The 21,442-nt window shown below is 40.0% G+C and overlaps 1 protein-coding gene across 1 annotated transcript in view; it reads left to right on the top strand.

Moving 5' to 3' along the window:
• The window catches only part of grin2da (glutamate receptor, ionotropic, N-methyl D-aspartate 2D, a), a 414,138-nt gene that overhangs the window by 49,613 nt on the left and 343,083 nt on the right, over nucleotides 1-21,442 (top strand). Inside the window, exon 4 of the mRNA XM_055157602.1 lies at nucleotides 10,842-10,982. Coding sequence (XP_055013577.1) covers nucleotides 10,842-10,982 — 141 coding nt within the window. The remainder of the gene's footprint in view (nucleotides 1-10,841; nucleotides 10,983-21,442) is intronic.

Genomic DNA, 21,442 nt, shown 5'->3' with positions numbered 1-21,442 from the left:
ACACATCATTTCTAAGCAGTGTTATTACACAAAGAGGAACAGAAACATCACTACCTTATACACAGCATATGTCCCATCCTCAGTGATAATGGAGCCTTCTGTCAGCTTGTTTTACGATTACTGCCTTGCTCAACGACACAAGCACCAGAGAGAGTCCCCGGTCTCTAAAGCACGGACCTTAAAACCACAGAAACTGCAGTCGTGGGAACGTCATAAAGAAACCGAGCACCACAGACGGACACTTTGGCTCACAAGTGAAATGACATCCGGTCTAGTTGAAGGAGACATCTTAAAGGGGCAATAAGTCACTTTTCCGGTGGGTGGTTTGCAGTTTGCTTGTCTAGGCGCTCTTGCTTTACCTTGAATGTTCCAGAGTATATGGGTATACAATCTTACTGTGACTGTGCTCGTCTTTCCACAGATTTGAGATGTAACTTGGCCCACTGGCATCACCTAGTTGTTTCCATAAAGATATATGTTTAATCCATACTGCGGAACATTCCAGGCAAAGCAATAACATCTCCATGGAGACAATTAGGGGGCGGACGTTTACCAATTTACCTTTCCAGATGAAGTAATTTGGAGACAAACAACAGGCAGATCCTCCAGAAAAAAAAATTACAAACATGTGGAAAACATCTTGTAAAGGCCAAAAACAGTAGCCTGATTCATCAGACAGTTTCACTTCATAGAAACCATCTGAACTCACAGTGTTAGAATTTGTTCACTCGACGGTAGACAGGTACTTTATTTCATTTAACTAATCGTTGCTATTTGGTCGTGACGTGTGTAATGTGCCGCTAATGGGGCTAACTGGTATATTAAGCTTTTCCCAAATCCTGTAGGAAGAAGGACAATAACGTCTTTCCCCTTGATAAAATTCACCAAACATTCTCTTTATTCCGGCTTTAAATCCTTCATCTCGGGGAATTGTTGCCAACACAGAATGTAATGTCTCTTTGCTGATTGGTTGGTGCCCGGACTCACACTTCCGGGGTTTTTGGAAATTGTCTAGACCAGGGGTCTCAAACATAAGACCCGGGGCCAGATCTGGCCCTCCAAGACCTTTAATCTGGCCCTTGGATGATTTTAACTATATTTTCTATTAAAATATTAGTAATTTTCGTTTGATTGTTTTGACTGTTGACCGTGACACCCTTATCAGAAAAATGTCAAAAATGAGAAAAGTAGACACAGAGTTCAGGATTTTCCAAAAAAATTGACTTATTCCTATTTGCAGACAAGTTCATGTTAAAACATTGTGTTGAAATTGCATTTTTCTTAAAGTTTCAGGTTGTTCATAATATTATAATATTTTGTAAAAGAAAGAGTTCATCAATTAAAAAATATTTTTGTAATAGATTTGCATTTCTCTGCACAAATATTTGAATTATTGTTATTTTTGGGGTTTATATGTCATGAGTTTTCTAATTCGGCCCCTTTGGGATCAAAGTAGGTTGGATACGGCCCCCGGACCAAAATGAGTTTGACACCCCTGACCTAGTGTATTTTGATTCCTGACGTAGTCACTGGAGAGAAATGAAATTGAGCAGAGGCAGTAGGTGGCACCAGCCTGGCTACAAAAACAGAGGAAGGGCATCTATTATTCCAAAAAAAAAAAAAAAAAAGTTATTAAATTAAAGGTGCCCTGTGTAACTTTTTATGTGTAATGTTCCACAGTATGACATTACACAACTCTACCTTACATTTATTCAATTAAAAGTGGTTTTATTGCTCAAAAATACTTAGAAAAGCAGGCTGTTTTTCATAACCTACTTGTTTTCATAAAGATATACTGTATGTTTAATACCATACTGCGGAACATTCCATGCATTCAGTGATTTGATGCTGTAAGACAAAGACATGACAGAAATGTAATTGAATGTACACACCTTCTGCCTGGACAAGGGTGATGAGAAACATGTTGTAAAGGCAAAAAACCTGCAATTTTTTAAACAGAATAATAATAATAATGTTGGAGTTATGTGCAGTTATGAGTGTCAATGTCAAAAGTCAACTATTCAACGTTTTTTTCACATTAAAACCTGTTCAAAAGTAGTTTTAAGTCATACTGTGCAGTCCTCAACTCTCTGTGTCTCTATTACAAGCAAAAAATCCAGACTACAGTACTCGCTTCCTTCTTGATTCCTCTCCACGAGCGTCCATTTTTCAGCTGTCAATCAGATGTGTCATATTAAGTGTGGTCTCAAAGAAAAACACGGAAGGTAGGAGTAAACATGAGGGAGGCTTCAGGAGCAGACATCAGATAAAATCATCAAACTTTATTGGTCTGAGTGAGGAGTTTATATCGTCTCTCCTCCCTGTGTCACCCATTTTGTGCAGAATCGAGGAGAGGAATTAAGGAGAAGGAAGCGAGGAAAGAGAAATGAGACGTGGCCTGTTGCGTAAGGACCAAATGGAGGTGTAATCAGGGGACTTTGGGTTATTCACTCATACACCCACAGTCCTCTTTGTCCTGGTTTATATTCCCATGAAACCAAAACTAACACTTAACTCAATGTCTTTTAAGTGAACATAGATTGCATTCAACATTTTGCACAGTAATTATTTAAAAAGAATGAATAAAAAGAAAAATGAAAAAATAATCAGCTGAATGGACTTAAAGATCCTACCAGATTACCTCAAATATACTTTTTACAGATATATTGAGGTCAAAATAAGTCTGCTGTGTACCGCCTCGATCTAATTAGAAAGTGTTTTACTGTCCAATAACCAGGGAGTGTGTCTTAGCATGCTAGTTGGTGTTTGCATTACTGAAACTCCACTCTAGCCTCATGAGGTTCATTTGGTCTTCCGATAATTTATGTTATTTGAAGGGATGTAACAATAATCAAAATATCGTGATATCGTATCGTCAGAGTTTTCACAATAACATCGTGGACCATCACAATATATCGAATTACAGGTTTCTTTGCTTAAATGAAGAATTATGAGGCACCAGTAGCTAAAAAAAGACAGAGGGAACTACATAGACCATGATCCTTTGCTCCATTTCAGTGCAGACTACATGAAGAAATTACAGGTCTAAGCATTTTTAGTTCTTGTTCTTCTAGTTCTTGTCTTAGTTCTTTGGATTAAGTCTTGTCGAGGCATTTTAAGAGGAAAAAGTCCCATATTAACAGTTGTAGCTGTTTAGCCTCCACAAAATATCACAATAAATATCATACCGTGAGGTGTATATCGTGAAAATATCGTACCAAGAGATTTGGATTTCCTCACATCCCTAATCGTGAGCCTCCCCATCGTATCGTGAGCTTTCCCACGATATCGCAATAAATATCGTACCGTGAGGTTCATACCGTGACGATATCATATCGTGACTTGGATATCATTACACCCCTAGTTATTAGGTTCTTTTTTTCAGACCAAGTGTTTGAGAGAAAACAGAGAAACCTGTTTGTAGTGGTCCAAAGTTATTCCTCACTGACGTTATGCGTTCAGACCATCGTAATTATTCTCAATGATGACTTTATTAACGCTGTTTACAACTTTTAGAGGCTAGAGCGGATATATGTTATTCTTTTTTTTTTTTTTTTCAGACCAAGAGTTTGTTTTCATACCTGACGGTTTTGACTGCTCACTAGCGCTCTTCCTCAAAGTGGTCACGTGATGTTGCTGTGGCATGTCCGGTCAGCTGATTTATACAGGTTTTGGCTCTGTCTTCTTATCGATGGAGGCAGGACAACAGATCTGCAGTCCAACTTTCTCAGGACAGTACCCCAGGTGTGTGTTTCTGAGCACTGTAAAAGAGACAAGCACATTACGGACTGGGACAGAGCAAACATCACTGGGACAGAGGAAAACAAACATCGTCGCTGGATTAAAGATGCAATCGAAATACAGAAACGTGCCCACGGAACTACAAACCGGGACGAGGGGGCTTTTTTACTCTCACACACCTGGGATACTGTCCTGAGGAAGTCATCTTGCCTCCACCGGTAGGAAGATGGCACCAAAATCTGTTTAAATCAGCTGACCAGACACGTCACAATATCACATGATCACTGAGGAAGAGCGCGAGAGAGCAGTCCAAACTGTCAGGTATGAAAACAAACTCTTGGTCTGAAAAAAGAACCTAATAACGTATGTCCACTCTAGCCTCTAAAAGTTGTAAAAAGCGTTTCAAAACTCATCGTTGTGAATAATTAGGATGGTCTGAACGCATAACATAAGCGAGGAATAAATTTGGACCACTGCAAACTGTTTTCTTGTTTTTAAGACAGTAAAAATATAAAATTCTAACCCACAAACGTTGAGTCACAGCTGACCAAATTCGCATTATAACACTGAGAAAATATTGTCACGATTCAGTGATTTGAAACATCTCCTCTCTATCTGCTTTCTCCATCTGATCGTATCACTGTCTTAAGCGCTCGCGCATCAAATTACACCTAATTAGATCAGACTTTTTATGTTATTTTTAAACCCATTTCCAGGTTTTGTCAGTCCACACACGTTTCTCCGTACTTTGTGATGTTTGTGTCTGAAAGCTTCACTCGGATCAAAGCTGAATCTATTATTAACGCGCGCAAGACGGGCAGGAGACAGGAGCAAGATTGTGTTTGTTAGAAAACAGAAGAAGAAGGAGAAGAAGAAATGGAAAAAGTGTTTGGAGACGCCATGTTGTTTACAGCAAACTCAAGGTAATGCTTATGAGACACATACAGGAAGAAGGACAAATTGGAACAAAAGAGGAGCTATTAAACCAAAGAAAAGAAGTATGAGAGAGAGAGATGGGGCCTTTATGAGTCAGTGTTTCCTTTATGTCCCAGGAGAATGCATTATGGCTTTACTATTATAGCTCTAAGCACATACAACAATGTGGCTTCACTGTACAAAATGAGCAACATTTTCACTGTTAGAAATCTCAAAGTGGTGGAAGAAGTATTTGATTCTGCTACTTAAATCAAATTAAATAAATCTACTTAAAGCTGTGTGGCAACCGATAATGTGATAAATGTCACCAATTTTAAATGTAATAAGCCCCTAACATAACTTGAGTGAGCTGTAAAATTGATTACATTTTTGGCTGGGAAAGACAAAAAAAGTCATAATTTAATAACTTCGTCAAATAATGCACTTCAAAAATACTGCAGTAGAATTAATATTTTAAGTAGTACAGTATTTGTAGTAGTAGTAATGGTTGAAGTTAGTTAATTAGCACATATGGGTGCACATAGTATATATGTCAATTGTATGAACATATTTACATATACATATAAATGTGTGCCTTTGTGGGATTATAATTTTAAATTGTGGAAAAAAATCTAACTGAATTGAATTGAAATACTAGTATGTGTAGTATGTGTATTCCAAAGCAAAGGACATCGGCTGGATGTGGATAGTGCCCCTTTCTGATACAAAAAATAACAAGTAAATCGTTCATATGCAATATTTTGGAAGTGGTACATTGTTGGCTGAAGTGACATATGACATGACAACCAGTCGAAAATGTAATAACCAGTTGATAGTATAACAACCAGCTGATGATGTAATAATCAGCCGATAATGTAACAACCAGTGGATAATCTAACAACCACTCGATACTGTAATAATTAGCTGAAAATGTAAAAACCACCAGATAATGTAATAGCCAGTCAATAATGTAACAACCAACCAATGATGTAATAATCATCAGATAATGTAACAACAAGTGGATAATATAACAACCACCTGATACTGTAATAACCAGCCAATAATGTAATAACCAACTGATCATGTAGCAACAAACTGATAATGTAATAACCAGCTAATACTGGATTAACCAGCCGATAATGTAACAACCAGCGCATAATGTAACACCAAACGATAACATAATAACCAGTCGATAATGTAACAACCACAAAATAATGTAATAACCAGCAGATACTGTAACAATCAGCCGATAATGTAATAACCAGCCAATAATGTAACAGCCAGCCGATAATGCAACAACCAGCCGATCATGTAAAAAAAAAAAAAAAAAAAAAAAACTGCTAGTGCTGTAATAATCAGCCAATACTGTAATAATCAGCCGATAATGTAACAAGCAGCTTATAATGTAACGACAAACCGATAATGTAATAACCAGCTGATAATGTTCCTATAATGTGCACAATGTACATTTTGGTGGACAGTCTGTCACCTGCTTCTCTCCGTGGAGATGTTGCCCAGAATGGTCCTCAGACAGTCTGGCATTCCACTTATTTATCTCTACGGAGACAAGGCCAAGTGACATGTCAGAATCGTGGAGAGGCCCACTCACAGTAAGAATGCAAGTTTTTAAGTCAATAAAAACCCACATTATTGAGTAACTATTGCAAGATGGTCATGTTTAGTGTCCTACCAGGACATTTCAGACAAAGCAACAACGTCTCCATGGAGACGAGCAGGTGATGAACCCTTCAACAGAAAAGTTGCACAGTGCACATTGAAGTAAAAGTATTCAAGTACCTGTTTAATATTGTACTTAAAGAGTGAAAAGTAAAATTTGAGGTCTAATAAAGCTTCAGATGTAGTGACCCAAAATACCTGAACAGACTAATACAACTCCTGGTCTGTTTTTGAGGAGGTAACATTTTAACATGACTAAAAGCTCACAATAATTTGGTGTAATATAGGACCTTTTTTTTTTTTTTTTTTACATCCCTATCCTCCACAGTTCACCTTTTTGTCATCTCATCCTCGGGAAATGTCACACTTTTGCTCAAAAATCTTAAAGAATCTTCTCAAAAGCAGAAAAATGTCTGACTCCCTGAAGTGTGGAGTTACAAATGCACACGAGAGAGTCACTTGAACAGAATTTAAACTCAAGCGTCCTGCAAGAATAGCTGCCTGATGGACCCTCCCCTGCTCTTTTCTACTGTTTCCTCCTTACATACTTTTGCGATCATTTATTTGAAAGCCAAGAATTGCAGCTATGAACAATTTTAAGTAAGAAATATGGAATTATGTAGCAAAAGAAAAAAAAAAAAAATCATAACTCAATTTGTTTTTAAGATTTTTTTCTTCAAATAATTTTTTTACTACATAATTCCATATATCTTGCTTCATATATTTGATGTCTTCTGTATGTATATAAAATGTAGAAAATAGTAAAAAAAATAAAGCAAAAAAAACCCTTTTGACTAGCAGTACAGTGGTCCCTCATTTATTGCAGAGGTTACGTTCTAAAAATCACTAATAATTTGCAAAGTTGTCAGCTTTATTATTAGATTTGTTTTAAGGCTGTAAAACCCCTCAGCACACACTTTATACACAGTTACAACTCTTTTTGCATCCTTCTTAAAACTTACTGCTGCTGTCGTCCTAATGTTATTTTCCTCCTTCTTTATGTAACGAACCGAAGATTAATTTATTCCGTAATGGCGTCCTACAGCCACGTAACTTCTACCTTCCTTCAGCGTGTCCAGAAGTCCAACTTTTTGTGCGATGGTTTACATCTTCCTCTGCCTTTTGGGTGCGACCGCAGGAGCCTTTGTCACCGCACGGAGCCGATTGATTGGCAATTTTCTACAGTCCCTTAGCCAATCAGGACGCAGGTGGAGGAACACGATGCTTGTTCATATGTTCTAAAAAAAAAAAAAAAAAAAAGTATGCCAAATTGCACACAAAAAAATCCTCAAAACAGCGAGACCGCGAAAGATGAACCGTGTTATAGTGAGGGAGGACTGTAAACCTTTTACATTCGGAGTATTCTTCACCACAATTACTTTATAAGCACTTTTCACAACTTTCGGAGACCAGAGCCACGTTTTGCCATCACGGTAAAGCTAACAGCTAGAATGCTAACATGCTCTTCCTGATTACTGAACTGTAAAATGCTTTAGAATTAGATTTTTTTTTTTTTTTATTTTATGTCAAGAGCTGCTTATACACTATATCTGTACTTTGTCAAACTGTACTGGTAGGGGGTCCGTCATATGCTTTTCTCCAAGGAGATGTTATTACATTGTCTGGGATGTTTCACAGTATGGCATTAAAGCTTTCTATCTAGAGAAAACCAAACCAGACCAAGGTACAGGTCAGATCTGTGGAGAGGCAACCCCGCTCACAGTCAGAACGCTTGCTTTTCTAGGTATTTTTGAGCTCTAAAAAACACCTGTAATTGAATAAATGTAAGGCAGAGCTGTTTAATGTCATACTGTGGGACATTCCAGGCGCAGCAATGACATATCCATAGAAACAAGCAGATGACCGACCCCTCATCGAAAAGTTACACAATGCACACATCGGTATAAAACAGTCCCAAGCTCATTTAGAGAAATACAGATAGTTCGTCTCGGCCAGTGGAAGTCTAATTGCACTTTTAGACTTCTAGTTTAAATGGACAAAGTTGCTTTCATTTCAGCTGTAACTTAACAAGAAAAAATACACTCTTTTCTAATATAAAGCGAATTAAGAACAGAAGAGTAAGACTTTGGTTGTTCTTTAAACTTTTTAAACAATGAAAATGAACATCTGGAATTCAGCGGTGTTTTTTCTTTGTCATATTTGCGACGCACCAGCCAATCAGACAGAAAGCTTGAGCCTAATGTGCTGCTTTATTATCACAGTAAATAAATGAATGCAAATGTAATGGTTTGAATTCCCACAATGCACTTGGGGCCCGATGAGCTCTGCAGAAGTGCGTGTGGTTGAGGTCGGTGTCAGGACACGGTCTCAGCTGAACAGAGCATGACTCTGGACTATTATCCAGAATTATACTGTACAGTCTAATGTGGTTTCTTAATACTCTCATACTCCATCAATCCTGCGGTCTGATATTACGCCAGCCCATATTCTCCTTTGCCCACATCCAGAGGGAGAGCCAGGCGGGTCTGTGCCCACTAATGTATAAGACTTTATTTCCCTATAGGTCTAATATTATATAAACTATAATCTCATGTATAAGAGGATATCTGGTCTAATATCATATTAAAGTGTATTGTCCCATGCACAGGAGACTTGTTTGTGCTGACTCATATAATACTCTCTTTCCCTACAGGATACATGGTCTATTATGGTCTATTACTATATAATACTCTCTTCTGTGCACAGGAGGATATGGTGGTCTAATATTATAGAAACTATACTCTCGTAAACTGTGTTGTCCTTTCCCTGCGCACAGGAGGACAGTCAAAGTCCTGTCTGTGCTGACTCTTATACACTATTATACTATATTATCAGGTTCTTTTTTCAAACCTAGAGTTTTGTTTCATACCCGACAGTTTCGACTGCTCACTAGCGCGCTTCCTCAGAGTGGTCACGTGATGCTGCTGTGACGTGTCTGGTCAGCTGATTTAAACAGGTTTCACCAGTAGGAAGACAGCGCCAAAACCTGTTTAAATCAGCTGACCGGACACGTCACAGCAACATCACCTGACCACTCTGAGGAAGACGCTAGTGAGTCGAAACTGTCAGGTATGAAACAAAACTCTAGGTCTGAAAAAAGAACCTTATAACATAAAATATCGGAAGATCAAATGAATCTCATTGGACACCATTATACTGTTTCCCTATAGGTCTAATATTATACTACTGTAGGATAGTATGGTTTAATATCATCTTAAACTGTATTGTGTACAGGAGGATAGCCAAAGGCATGTGTGTGCTGACTCAAATATAATACTCTAATAGTTACCCTATAGCTCTTATATTACATAAACTACTCTATATGTTCATGTACAGGAGGATATATGACCTAATATCATGTTAAACTGTGTTGTCCTTCCCCTGTACAGGAGGATAGCCAAAGGAGTGTCTGTGCTGACTTATATATAATCCTCTCTAGGTCTAATATATAAACTAGATATATGGTGTAATATCATGCACAGGAGGATAGGACATATATATGGTGTAATCTCATGTTAAAGTGCACTGTGGTGTCCTCGTGGACAAGGGGATGGCCAAGGGCGTGTCTGTGGGGACTCATAAATAATACTCTCTACTTTCCCTATAGATTATATTATAGAAACTACAGTAGGATATATAGTGTAATCTCATGTTAAAGTGTACTGTGATCTCGTGCACAAGAGGCGTGTCTGTGTTGACTCATACACTCCTACAGGCCTAATATTCTATAAACTATTATAGGATATGTGGTGTAATCTCATGTTAAATTGTATTATGTTGTCCTTGTGTACAGGAGGATATCCAAAGGTGTGTCTGTGCTGACTCATATACTGTTTTCCTATGTAATATCTATCTACAGTAGGATATAGGTAATGTGTATTATGTTCTCTTGTTTAAGTATTATGTGTAATCTCATGTTAAAGTATACTGTGATCTTCTTGTGTACAGGAGGATAGTATGGTATACTCTCATGTTTAAGTGTATTATGTTGTTCTTGTGTACAGGAGGATAGTATGGTATAATCTCATGTTTAAGTGTATTATGTTGTTCTTGTGTACAGGAGGATAGTATGGTATAATCTCATGTTTAAGTGTATTATGTTGTTCTTGTGTACAGGAGGATAGTATGGTATAATCTCATGTTTAAGTGTATTATGTTGTTCTTGTGTACAGGAGGATAGTATGGTATAATCTCATGTTTAAGTGTATTATGTTGTTCTTGTGTACAGGAGGATAGTATGGTATAATCTCATGTTTAAGTGTATTATGTTGTTCTTGTGTACAGGAGGATAGTATGGTATAATCTCATGTTTAAGTGTATTATGTTGTTCTTGTGTACAGGAGGATAGTATGGTATAATCTCATGTTTAAGTGTATTATGTTGTTCTTGTGTACAGGAGGATAGTATGGTATAATCTCATGTTTAAGTGTATTATGTTGTTCTTGTGTACAGGAGGATAGTATGGTGTACTCTCATGTTTAAGTGTATTATGTTGTTCTTGTGTACAGGAGGATAGCCAAAGGCGTGTCTGTGCTGACTCACGGGGCCATGGCCCTGAGGAGGGACCAGGGGCCTTTGGGGAGGACTCTGTACGCAGGAAACTGTCAGAGTGACGGGAACCACACGCACCGAGTGCCTGACCGCATCAAGTAAGACTCCGCTTTGTCTGTTTACTGTGATTTAATCTGCGTGCCTGTCTATGGTAGGATGTTCAGCAGTTACCATGGGAACCCAATGCACACAGTAGCAAACACATTCGGACAGGTTTATAAGTCTCTAAAAAATAGATTTAAGCAACACATTTCCAGGAGCCTGTCATCAATACGAGCATTTTGTTCCCATCGAGGTGTTTGGTTTTCAACAAAAATGTGAGAGACAAACTGAAAACCTGTTAACCAAGACTATCTACACTTGTGACTGTCATTTTTGAGAGGGAATTGTTTTATGGCACAGATCATCTCACCTGTTGTAGTTCCAGCTAAGTCAGCTCTTTCTGGTCAGATTGTGCTAAAACAAAGCTCAGATTAAAGTCTAATTTGAGTAACAGAGCTTCAGACAGAGCAGTGCCTCAGTTAGCATCACACCTCCAGACAATGAGTGCGTATACATGCCACAGTATCCCAGTTACTATCGGAACATACCTGCATGTATAAGCACTCATTGATTGCGTTTACATGCACGAGTATCCCTTTGAGTATCCCGGTTTCTTCATGGTGCATGCATACGCAGTATCCTGGTTTCAGTGTCCCGGTTAAGGCAGTATCCAGGTTATTAGAAACCGGGTTACTGTAGCTGGAATATTCCGATAGTAACCGGGATACTGTGGCATGTATACGCAGTATCCAGGTTACTGCAACATAAACTTGAGTGCGCATGTGTCCAAAAGACAAACACTTTCCAGTCTGTTCACCGCAACAGTAGCGACATAAATACATTGACCAACATAAATAAAGTGATCAACATAAATAAAGTGTCCATACATGAGTGAAATGACTATAAAATAAAGAGCTGCACTAAACCTGCACTCGTACGACCTGCACGCGTATGATCGCTGAAAAATTAAAACATGAACTATCTCCTACACGATATGCACAGAACACACTTACCATCATTAGCACATGAAAAGTAAAGGAACGGAGAAGTTGGAAACGTAAGTAAAAGTCATTTATTGTTTTATCATTGCTCGTTTCACGTTGTAGTTCTTCTTCTTCACTTGCCGCTTGATCGGTCCGTCGGAAAATAGAGTCCCGCGGTCACTTCCGTTGTGGCTTTTTAATGTGTTGTGGCTTTTTTGTTGTGTCGTCGCATTTGTATTTGTTGCGGCGTTTGCGTTTGCCGCGACCCCTCTCGGCTTCCGTAGTTTAGAGGTGTGGCGCGTTAGATCTTTACGTATGAAACGAAAGCAACTGAGATTAGTTTCAATCTTGTTCGCCAAGTATTTTGTGTGACCGATGAATCTTAAATTTTCTCTAGAATGAGGCCAAGGTATTTAACTTCAATGACTGCTTGAATTTTCACTTGAATAGTCACTTCAGAGTCACAGTTTTTTGTTTGTGCACTGAAAAACAAAGAGAAACCGTTTTTTTTTTTCACATTCAGAGTGATGACATCAGCTGCAAAGTTTCAATAGTTTGGATTTGTTCCTTTTGATATGTTTGCTGTTTGTGATGATTATTACACATTACTTTGCTTTTTTGTGATCTGTACGTGTGGATGTGCATTTGCGCCGTTTCTGGGACATTCGTAAATCGATCCGTTCAGTGTCATGTCAAGTCTTTATAACTAAGTAATCACACCTCACTTTTCCGATCTCCCCTTTCTGTTTTCTCTTTCTCTATTCCCTCCCACTCTCTCTTTTCATTAGCTGCACTTAGTTAAAGCTCAAAATATAAAACATTTCTTTCGTGTTTAAATAAAGCTGTCTCAAGGCTGACTTTAATCTTTATTCAATCTGATTAAAAAGTTTTGCATTAGCTGCCGTGTGACTGTCGTTTTATGAGAGGGGGACTTGTTTAACGCACTTAACTCTCTCGTTCTCTCCGCTCTCTTTCGTCCCCCATCATCTCCCTCTCTTTCTTTCTCCCTCTCTCCTTCCTTCTCTCCAGTATCTCCCGCTCTGTTATGTCTCTATTATTATATTCTATTGAGATGTGAGAGCTTCTGTGTCCAAATCATTTCCCTTGTGTCGATAAAGTTGGTCTAAGTCTAACTCTCTCTTCCCTCACTTCTCCCTCTCTCATCCTATCATGTCCTTATCGTTTTCTCTCTCTCTCCATTCCTCATTCTCCCCGTCATCTCTGCTCTCTTTCTGTCTCTTCCCTGTCATCTCACTCTTTTTCTCTTTCTCTCCTCCTCCCTCTCACTCTTCCTCTCATTTTCTCTCTGCTGTCTCCCTTTCTCTCTCTCTGTCCCCCTCCTTCTCTTCAATATCTCTCTCTTTCCTCCTCTCTTCTCCAGCTTTGTCCCCTCTCATTCTATCTACTCTCTTTCTCTCTTCCCCTATCATCTTCTCTTTCTCTCCCCTGTATTTTCTCCAGTATCCCCCTCTCACTCCTCTGCTCTTTTCCCTTTCTCCTCCTTCTCATTTTCTCTACTATCTCTTTCCCCATCTCATTCTTCCTACTCTCTTTCTCTCTTCCCCCTGTCATCTTCGTCTCTTTCTCTCTCTCCGCTCCCATTATTTCTACTCTGTTTCTCTCTAACCTATCATCTCCCTCTCTTTTACTCTTCCTTCCCACCCTCTCCAATATCTCTCTCTCTCTTCTCCCTCTCTTCCTCTCTCCCCATTTGTTTTCTCTATCTCTCTCCCCTCTGTTCCCCCTCCCTTCACTTTCTCTCCTCCTCTCGTTCTCTCTAATATCTCCCTCTCTCTTCTCCTTTTTTTTCTCCTTAATCTTCTCTACTGTCTCTACTATCTCTCTCTCATTCTCTCCACGATCTCTCTCTCCCCCTATCATTCCACTTTTTCTCTTCCCTCTTTTCTTCCTCTCAGTCCCTCATTTTATCTCCCTCTCTCACCCTCTCTTCTCCCTCTCCTTCTCTCTCCCTTATCATCTCTCTCGCTCTCTCTCCCCCTCTCGTTCTCTCCACTCTCTCTACACCTCTCATTCTCTCTACTCTCTTTGCTCTCTCTCTCTCATTCTCTCTCTCTCTCTCTCCACCTCTCTCATTCTCTCTACTCTCTCTCTCCACCTCTCTCTCAACTCTCTCTCTCTCCCCCTCTCATTCTCTCTACTCTCTTTCTCTCTACTCTTTCTCTCTCTCTCTCCACCTCTCATTCTCTCTCCTCTCTCTCCTCTCTTCTCTTACTCTCTCTTCTCTCTTCTCCACTCTCATCTCTCTCTCTCTCTCTCCCCCTCATTCTCTCTTGCTCTCTCCCCCTCTCATTCTCTCTCTCTCCTCTCTCTTCTCTCTCTCCCCCTCATTCTCTCTACTCTCTTTCTCTCGCTCCACATCTCATCTCTCTCTCTTTCTCTCTTCTCTCCCCCTCTTATTCTCTCTACTCTCTATCTCTCTCTCCTCTTAATCTTTCTTCTCTCTCTCCACCTCTCATTCTCTCTCTCTCTCCTGCTCTCATTCTCTCTACTCTCTTTCTCTCTTTTTCTCCACCTCTCATCCTCCCTACTCTCTCTCTCTCTCCCCCTCTCATTCTCTCTGCTCTCTTTCTCTCTACTCTTTCTCTCTCTCTCTCCACCTCTCATTCTCAACTCTCTCTCTCTCCCCCTCTCATTCTCTCTACTCTCTTTCTCTCTACTCTTTCTCTCTCTCTCTTCCACTTCTCTCTCTCTCTCTCCCCTCTCATTCTCTCTACTCTCTTTCTCTCTTCTCATCTCTCTCTCTCTCTCTCTCCTCCTATTCTCTCTCTCCTCTCTTTCTTCCCTCTCATTCTCTCTGCTCTCTTTCTTCCCCCTCTCATTCTCTCTACTCTTTCTCTCTCCCCCCTCTCATTCTCTCTTTCTCTCTCTCACCTCTCTTTCTCTCTTCCCCCTCATTCTCTCTACTCTCTTTCTCTCGCTCCACATCTCATTCTCTCTTCTCTTTCTCTCTCTCTCCCCCTCTTATTCTCTCTACTCTCTATCTCTCTCTCCCTCTTAATCTTTCTTCTCTCTCTCCACCTCTCTCTCTCTCTCTCTCTCTCTTCTCTCTCTCTCTCTCTCTCTCTCTTCTCTCTACTCTCTCTCTCTCTCTCTCTCCCTCTCTCATTCTCTCTACTCTCTCTCTCTCTCTCTCCATCTCCCATTCTCTCTCTCTCTCCTGCTCTCATTCTCTCTACTCTCTTTCTCTCTTTTTCTCCACCTCTCATCCTCCCTACTCTCTCTCTCTCTCCCCCTCTCATTCTCTCTGCTCTCTTTCTTCCCCCTCTCATTCTCTCTATCTTTCTCTCTCCCCTCTCATTCTCTCTTTCTCTCTCTCACCTCTCTTTCTCTCTCCCCTCTCATTCTCTCTTTCTCTCTCTCACCTCTCTTTCTCTCTCCCCCCTCATTCTCTCTACTCTCTTTCTCTCGCTCCACATCTCATTCTCTTTCTCTTTCTCTCTCTCTCTCTCTCTCCCCCTCTTATTCTCTCTACTCTCTATCTCTCTCTCCCTCTTAATCTTTCTTCTCTCTCTCCACCTCTCATTCTCTCTACTCTTTCTCTCTCTTCCCCCTCATTCTCTCTACTCTCTTTCTCTCCTCTCTCTCTCTCTCTCTCTTCTCTCATTCTCTCTCTCTATCTCTCTTCCCTCTTCTCTCTCTCTCTCCACCTCTTCTCTCTACTCTCTCTCTCCCCCTCTCATTCTCTCTACTCTCTTTCTCTCTACTCTTTCTCTCTCTCTCTCCACCTCCCATTCTCTCTCTCTCTCTCTGCTCTCATTCTCTCTACTCTCTTTCTCTCTTTTTCTCCACCTCTCATCCTCCCTACTCTCTCTCTCTCTCCCCCTCTCATTCTCTCTGCTCTCTTCTCTCCCCCTCTCTTCTCTCTTTCCTCTCTCACTCTCTCTTTCTCTCTCCCCCTCATCTCTCTTTCTCTCTCTTTCTCTCGCTCCACATCTCATTCTCTCTACTCTTTCTCTCTCTCTCCCCCTCTTATTCTCTCTACTCTCTATCTCTCTCTCCCTCTTAATCTTTCTTCTCTCTCTCCACCTCTCATTCTCTCTACTCTTTCTCTCTCTCTCCCCCTCTTATTTGGTCTACTTTCTTTTTTCTCTCTCCCCTTATTATCTCTCTCTCTTTCTCTCCCCTCTTGTTTTCTCCTCTCTCTCTCCCTCTGTCCTCCCCCTCTCCGCCCACACGTTGTCACCATCACCACCTCACCCCGTTACATTCACCTCATGTACTTTTGGCCGTGTACTTCAAACTCTACTTCAAACTCTCCTCGCGTGTGTTTAGCTCACGGTCCCGTTCTCACGTTGGTGGAGATTTGCTTCGGTTTTGACGCCGATCACGGCCATTTCTAATCGTGTTTTGCTTTTTGAATTTCCACGTCGGCGTTTGACATTTTCTCTGCTCCCACATTAACACAAGTGCAGCCAGACAGAACAGTTCAAGGTAACACTCGCACGGGAAGAAATTTGAGCTGCGATAAGAAAAACAAACTTATAAAAGCGATTCTGAGTGGAGTTTTTAAGCCACGCTGAGGTCGGAGAATTTGATCTGATGACGGAAATATTATTATGAATTCTTAAAGATCCGGAAAGTAAATAAAAGTCACTATACATGTACTACGTGTTTATCCTCATTTGTTTACTGTAGTCATAGAAGCAGGGTGGAAGAAGTACTGCATTTTGTTACTTGTACAGATACTGGAGCAAAAAAAAAAAAAAAAAAAACTCAAGTAAAAGCAAAATGGAAAAGGAAAATCGATGTTAAAGTATTTCACACAGATTTTGAGGTCTTAAAAATCTCCAAATGAAGTGATTTTGATAAAGATTTGTGCTGAATTTTGGTCAGTCGAAATAAAATCTGTTTTTATTTGTACAATTTCGTTTGCTCAAATTTTGAATGTTAAAAATAAACCCTCAGGCTTTTCAGCACTTCTCAAACTATGATAAAAAATACTACTTACTACTTACTTTTCAGTCCTGTTCAAAAATGTAGTGAAGTAGAAAGTACAGATACAGTACCTGCTCTCAAATGTAATGCAGTAAAAGTAAAAAACATACACTTTAAAAGCAAGTTAAGTAAAGTACAGAACCCTAAAATTTTAACGTAAGTACAGTACTTTACTACTTTTACTTCCATCACTGCATGTATGTTGAAAATGCACAATTTCATCAGATCTCTGAAGCTGAGCAGAGTCGGGCCTGGTTAGTATTTGGATGGGAGACCTCTGGGAACATCAGGGCCACAGTGAGGGAGCAGTGGTTCTAGTCCAAATTGCTGCTGCGTCCTTGGGCAAGACACTTCTCCCACTTTGCCCAGTGTGAGTGTTGGTTAGAGACTCTGCCACAGTTATCTCAAGGTGCATAATGAATGAAAATTGAAACGCAAAAGCAACCGATCATGTGAGTGAGGAGGACAGAGGCTGTTTCCTATTGGCTGTTCTCATCTGTGGGCGGAGTTTACAGTTAACGAGTAAAAGAGAGGAGGTTGTGATGAGGCTAATTCTGACCATTCAGACTGCTTCATTGCACCGTCTCCTGCTTGTTACTAACCCTGCGTTTGATTATCTTCCAACTCCCATTTGGACGTAGCATGTGACGTCACGTCCGAGCTTGAAGCGTTTTATCATGTTTGGCGTGTCAGACTACGTGGATTATGATTATGACTATTCCCTCATCTTATGAAAACACTGCCACAATTAATTTAATTTTTGGAATTTGCACTACATTTTATGTTATGATTTCTCCTCCGTTACAACCTTAAGGACGATAACACTCGTTAAATCAAGTATTTGTTCAATATTGGCCTCACCACAACACCGACTACCAAACACAGGCAGTGATACAAATGCAGAAAGGTACTGCAGTGATACAGGTGACTGAAATTGTCATTTAAACCACCAAAGTGTCCAAACACAATGAAAACACTTCATATTTACACATCATACTGGGCACATCCATCTTGGTTTCTGACTCAGAATTCTTGCTCGGTCTACTTTTTCCACCACCCAGGTCCAAGTCACGCCGTCCCAGGAAAAGGGGCGTGTCATGCATGTCGCTAGTCAACTTCCTCGGAAAACCGATTCGGAAGGATAATCAAAGGCAGGGTAAGGTAGATCGGATGACTATGGATCGATTGCTTCTGTCTTAGCATCTTGGGTCTTTGCTGCAATTCTTTTTTTTTTTTTTTCATTGTGAATTTTACACTCTGAATTTTGACCGTTGACTTTGAGGGCTTGAAAATATTTGTGCTGAATATTTAAAAGGTGATTTTTTTTTTTTTTTTTTTTTATCTTGAATTTTAAACACTTGAACACTTAAAAATTTCAGCAAACAAAATTCAGAATTAAAATCATTCAAAAATCATTCAGTTAAAAAATCCAAGTGAGAAATTCAATGGCATTTAAATTCAAAATCAGATGAAACAAAGTATCTTCCATAAACAACATTACCATGATAACAAGCAGGAGTCCAGATAAGAGTCAAGTTTGTGGAGCTGCAAGCCTTTCTTACAGTAATAATGCTTTGTTCTATTGAATGTCAGTAGTGGATAAAGTTCTCCGGACATCCTTTATAAATGCATTCCAAATATGGATTCCTGAAAAAAGTTTATATACAACCAACTTGATCTGCACCGAACTAGCTCGAGTTTGTGTTTTGGAACCTTGATTTGATTGGCCGTTCCATTGCGCTTTCTTGATGGGGAAGTCGGTTTTCACTGAATCCCAAGCACACAAAAAATGCAGCAAAGGAATGCATGTTTTTTTTTTTTTACATTTTCATCAAAATTAATACAAACAAAATTAACAAACCCTTTTATTTTTGTCTATATTTGAGGGCTAAAAAGTTACATACTGCAGCTTTAACAAACAAATGGAGGCAGCAAAAAATAAAAATACCCATCTTATATATTTTTTCTCCGAGTGTCCAGTATTTTGCGGCGGTCATCCTCTCGATCCGACAGATACAAACGACGTGTCCGTGGGTCGTCCTTCACCTGCATCAGCTGACGGCAGGCTCGGACATCCATCTTGGTCAGATTTCCGCACGTGCCACGCTTTGAGAACGACTTATTTTGTCCGCGCTCGGGTATCGGCAGCTCCGGCTTCGAGTCTTTTCGCTTGATTGAACGCGGTTGGCACAGTTCTACGTCAGCACAGAGGCTACACCAGCGCACGGAGCCCAACACATTTACACTATTGGTTTTCCTCCACACGATTATTGTGCAGTCAGCGTTTCCTGGATCTATAGTTTTAGATCTGGGTGTTTATGGGGACTGACAGTAAGTGGATGGAGGGAGACAAATTGAATTGAAAAAGCAACAGCGAAAATGAAAGTTGGGTCTCAAATGATTCTCACGCAACGGATATAGACTTCGTGAAACTTATTTTGAAGCTGATGTCATTAACGTTCACTGGGGATGTGTCGCTAACTGGAAGCACTGTTCTGTCTGGAGCTCCGTTACTCCAGTCAGACTTGATTTGAGTTTTGTTTGAACACAATCTGACTAGAAAGAGCTGGAGCTTAGCTGGAACTACAACAGCTGAGATGATTTGTGCGCTTAAACACATTTCTCAAGCATAAAATTACAGTCACAAAATACAGCTGATGGAAATCAAACTCCTAAACAGGACCATGAACGCTCGTATTGATCACAAACTCCTGAAAATGTGCTGTTTAAATCCATTTTGTGTTTTTTCGTGAGTTTTCAGACAATACCAGGGTAGTTGCAAGGTCTTAAATTTCATGTTCCTAAATTAAGGCCTTATAAAGTCTTAAATTGTGTTGTCCAAGTCTTATTTTTTCACAAAGGTCTTGAATTTCTTGATTTTTTTTTTTTTTTTTTTTGTCTACTTAACTGGGCTGCAGTGCAATGTTAAATGAAGGAAGGAAAAACAAAATAACATAATGAAATCACATGAATGAACGTCTAATTTGGAGTATGTGCAAACAATACTTAGGCTACGTTCAGACTGCAGGGCTTAACGCTCACTTCCGATTTTTTTGTGAAATACGATGTTTTTGCGAGGTCGTTCACATTTCCAATTAAATGCGACTTGTATGCGATCGCCTGTGTGAACAGTAAACGGCCCAAAAGTGTCCCACATGCGCACTTTAGGACACGATGTTGTCAACCGCAGCGAGCGTGCTCTGTGTTTACGGAAGTTGTCCAAACATGGACGTGAGCATCGAGCACCTGGAGATTTTAAAGTTCCTCTCGTACCAGAGCCAGAACATGAACAACTTACTTGTTTTAAGGAGGAGATTGAGAAGGAGAAGGACGAGGTTTTTGACCGTGGCAGCTCAGTTGGTAGAGGGTTTGTCCTCTGATCTGAAGTTTGTTGGTTCAAATCCTGCTCTTGACATTTGTTATGTTTCCTATATCCAACAAGGGACACACACAACCGTTATAAAACAATCACTGAGTTCAGTTTGCCAAGTTTTATTTTGAGGCCAAACATTCACCAATACGTATCAAAAAAACAAACAAAAACAAAAGTTGGTGGGAGGAGGCGCGTGCCAGTTGTGCCAAATAAAAGAACCGAAAATATAACAAAACAGGGCCTGATAAAAACTGATAAAACTATGTGGTGCAAGGTGTATAGGGACCCCACTTACCTAAACAACCTCCCAACCAAACAATACCTGGCTAGCAGAAGTAGCATAACAAAGAAAGAGAACAGCAGCACACAGCTCTTTTAAATGGTCCTCTCCAACCTGATTGGCTGCTAGCTGGCCAATCAGAGCTCTAGTCAGGTCCCGCCCACAGCACCTGAACACAGACAGGGCAGAGACAGCAGTACACAGTACACAGTACACACACAAATGCTTGCATTAACAACATAAAAAAAAACATTGGTCGAACAGTCAGGAGGACAGAGGCTGTTTCCTTTTGGCTGTTCTCATCTGTGGGCAGTTTACACTTAAATAAAAAAGATGAGGTTTTAATGGGGCTATTTCTGACCAATCATTGCACCATTTCCTGCTTGTTACTAAGTTAGATCGGGTCACTTTGGATTGATTGCTTCTGCCTTGGCATCTTGGATCTTTGCTGCAGTTTTTTTCACTGCAAATTTTACACTCTGAATTTTGACAGTTGAATTTGGGAGCTTAAAAATATTTGTGCTGAATATTTAAAAGGTGACTGTGGACAGACCCACAGGTTGGCGGTGCGATTCCAGCTCCCACAGATGAATGTTGTCGTTGTGTCCTTTGGCAAGACGCTTAACCCACCTCGCCCCTAGTGTCTGTGTACACTGGTGTGTGCATGTGCGTGTGCGTGTGCGCGTGTGTGTGTGTGCGTGTGTGTGTGAGTGTGTACCCTACAAAGGCCGAATGCTGTAACGTCATGTTTGGTCAAAAAATGTTTCATATTATTTAGTTTGTATTTGAAACCTCTTATCATGTGAATAAATACTGTGAAAAATTATCTCAAAATTGACCTTTGACTTTTAATTGTCAGTTCCTGTACTCAGTCTTTGTATCATGAGCCCAAAATAAGGAGTCGTGCAAAGACAAAAAGCAGTA

Source organism: Boleophthalmus pectinirostris, unplaced genomic scaffold (genome assembly GCF_026225935.1).
Source record: "Boleophthalmus pectinirostris isolate CB_2022bp ecotype Guang Dong unplaced genomic scaffold, ASM2622593v1 HiC_scaffold_21, whole genome shotgun sequence".
Lineage (NCBI taxonomy): Eukaryota > Metazoa > Chordata > Actinopteri > Gobiiformes > Gobiidae > Boleophthalmus > Boleophthalmus pectinirostris.
This window is presented reverse-complemented; position numbering and strand designations above follow the sequence as displayed.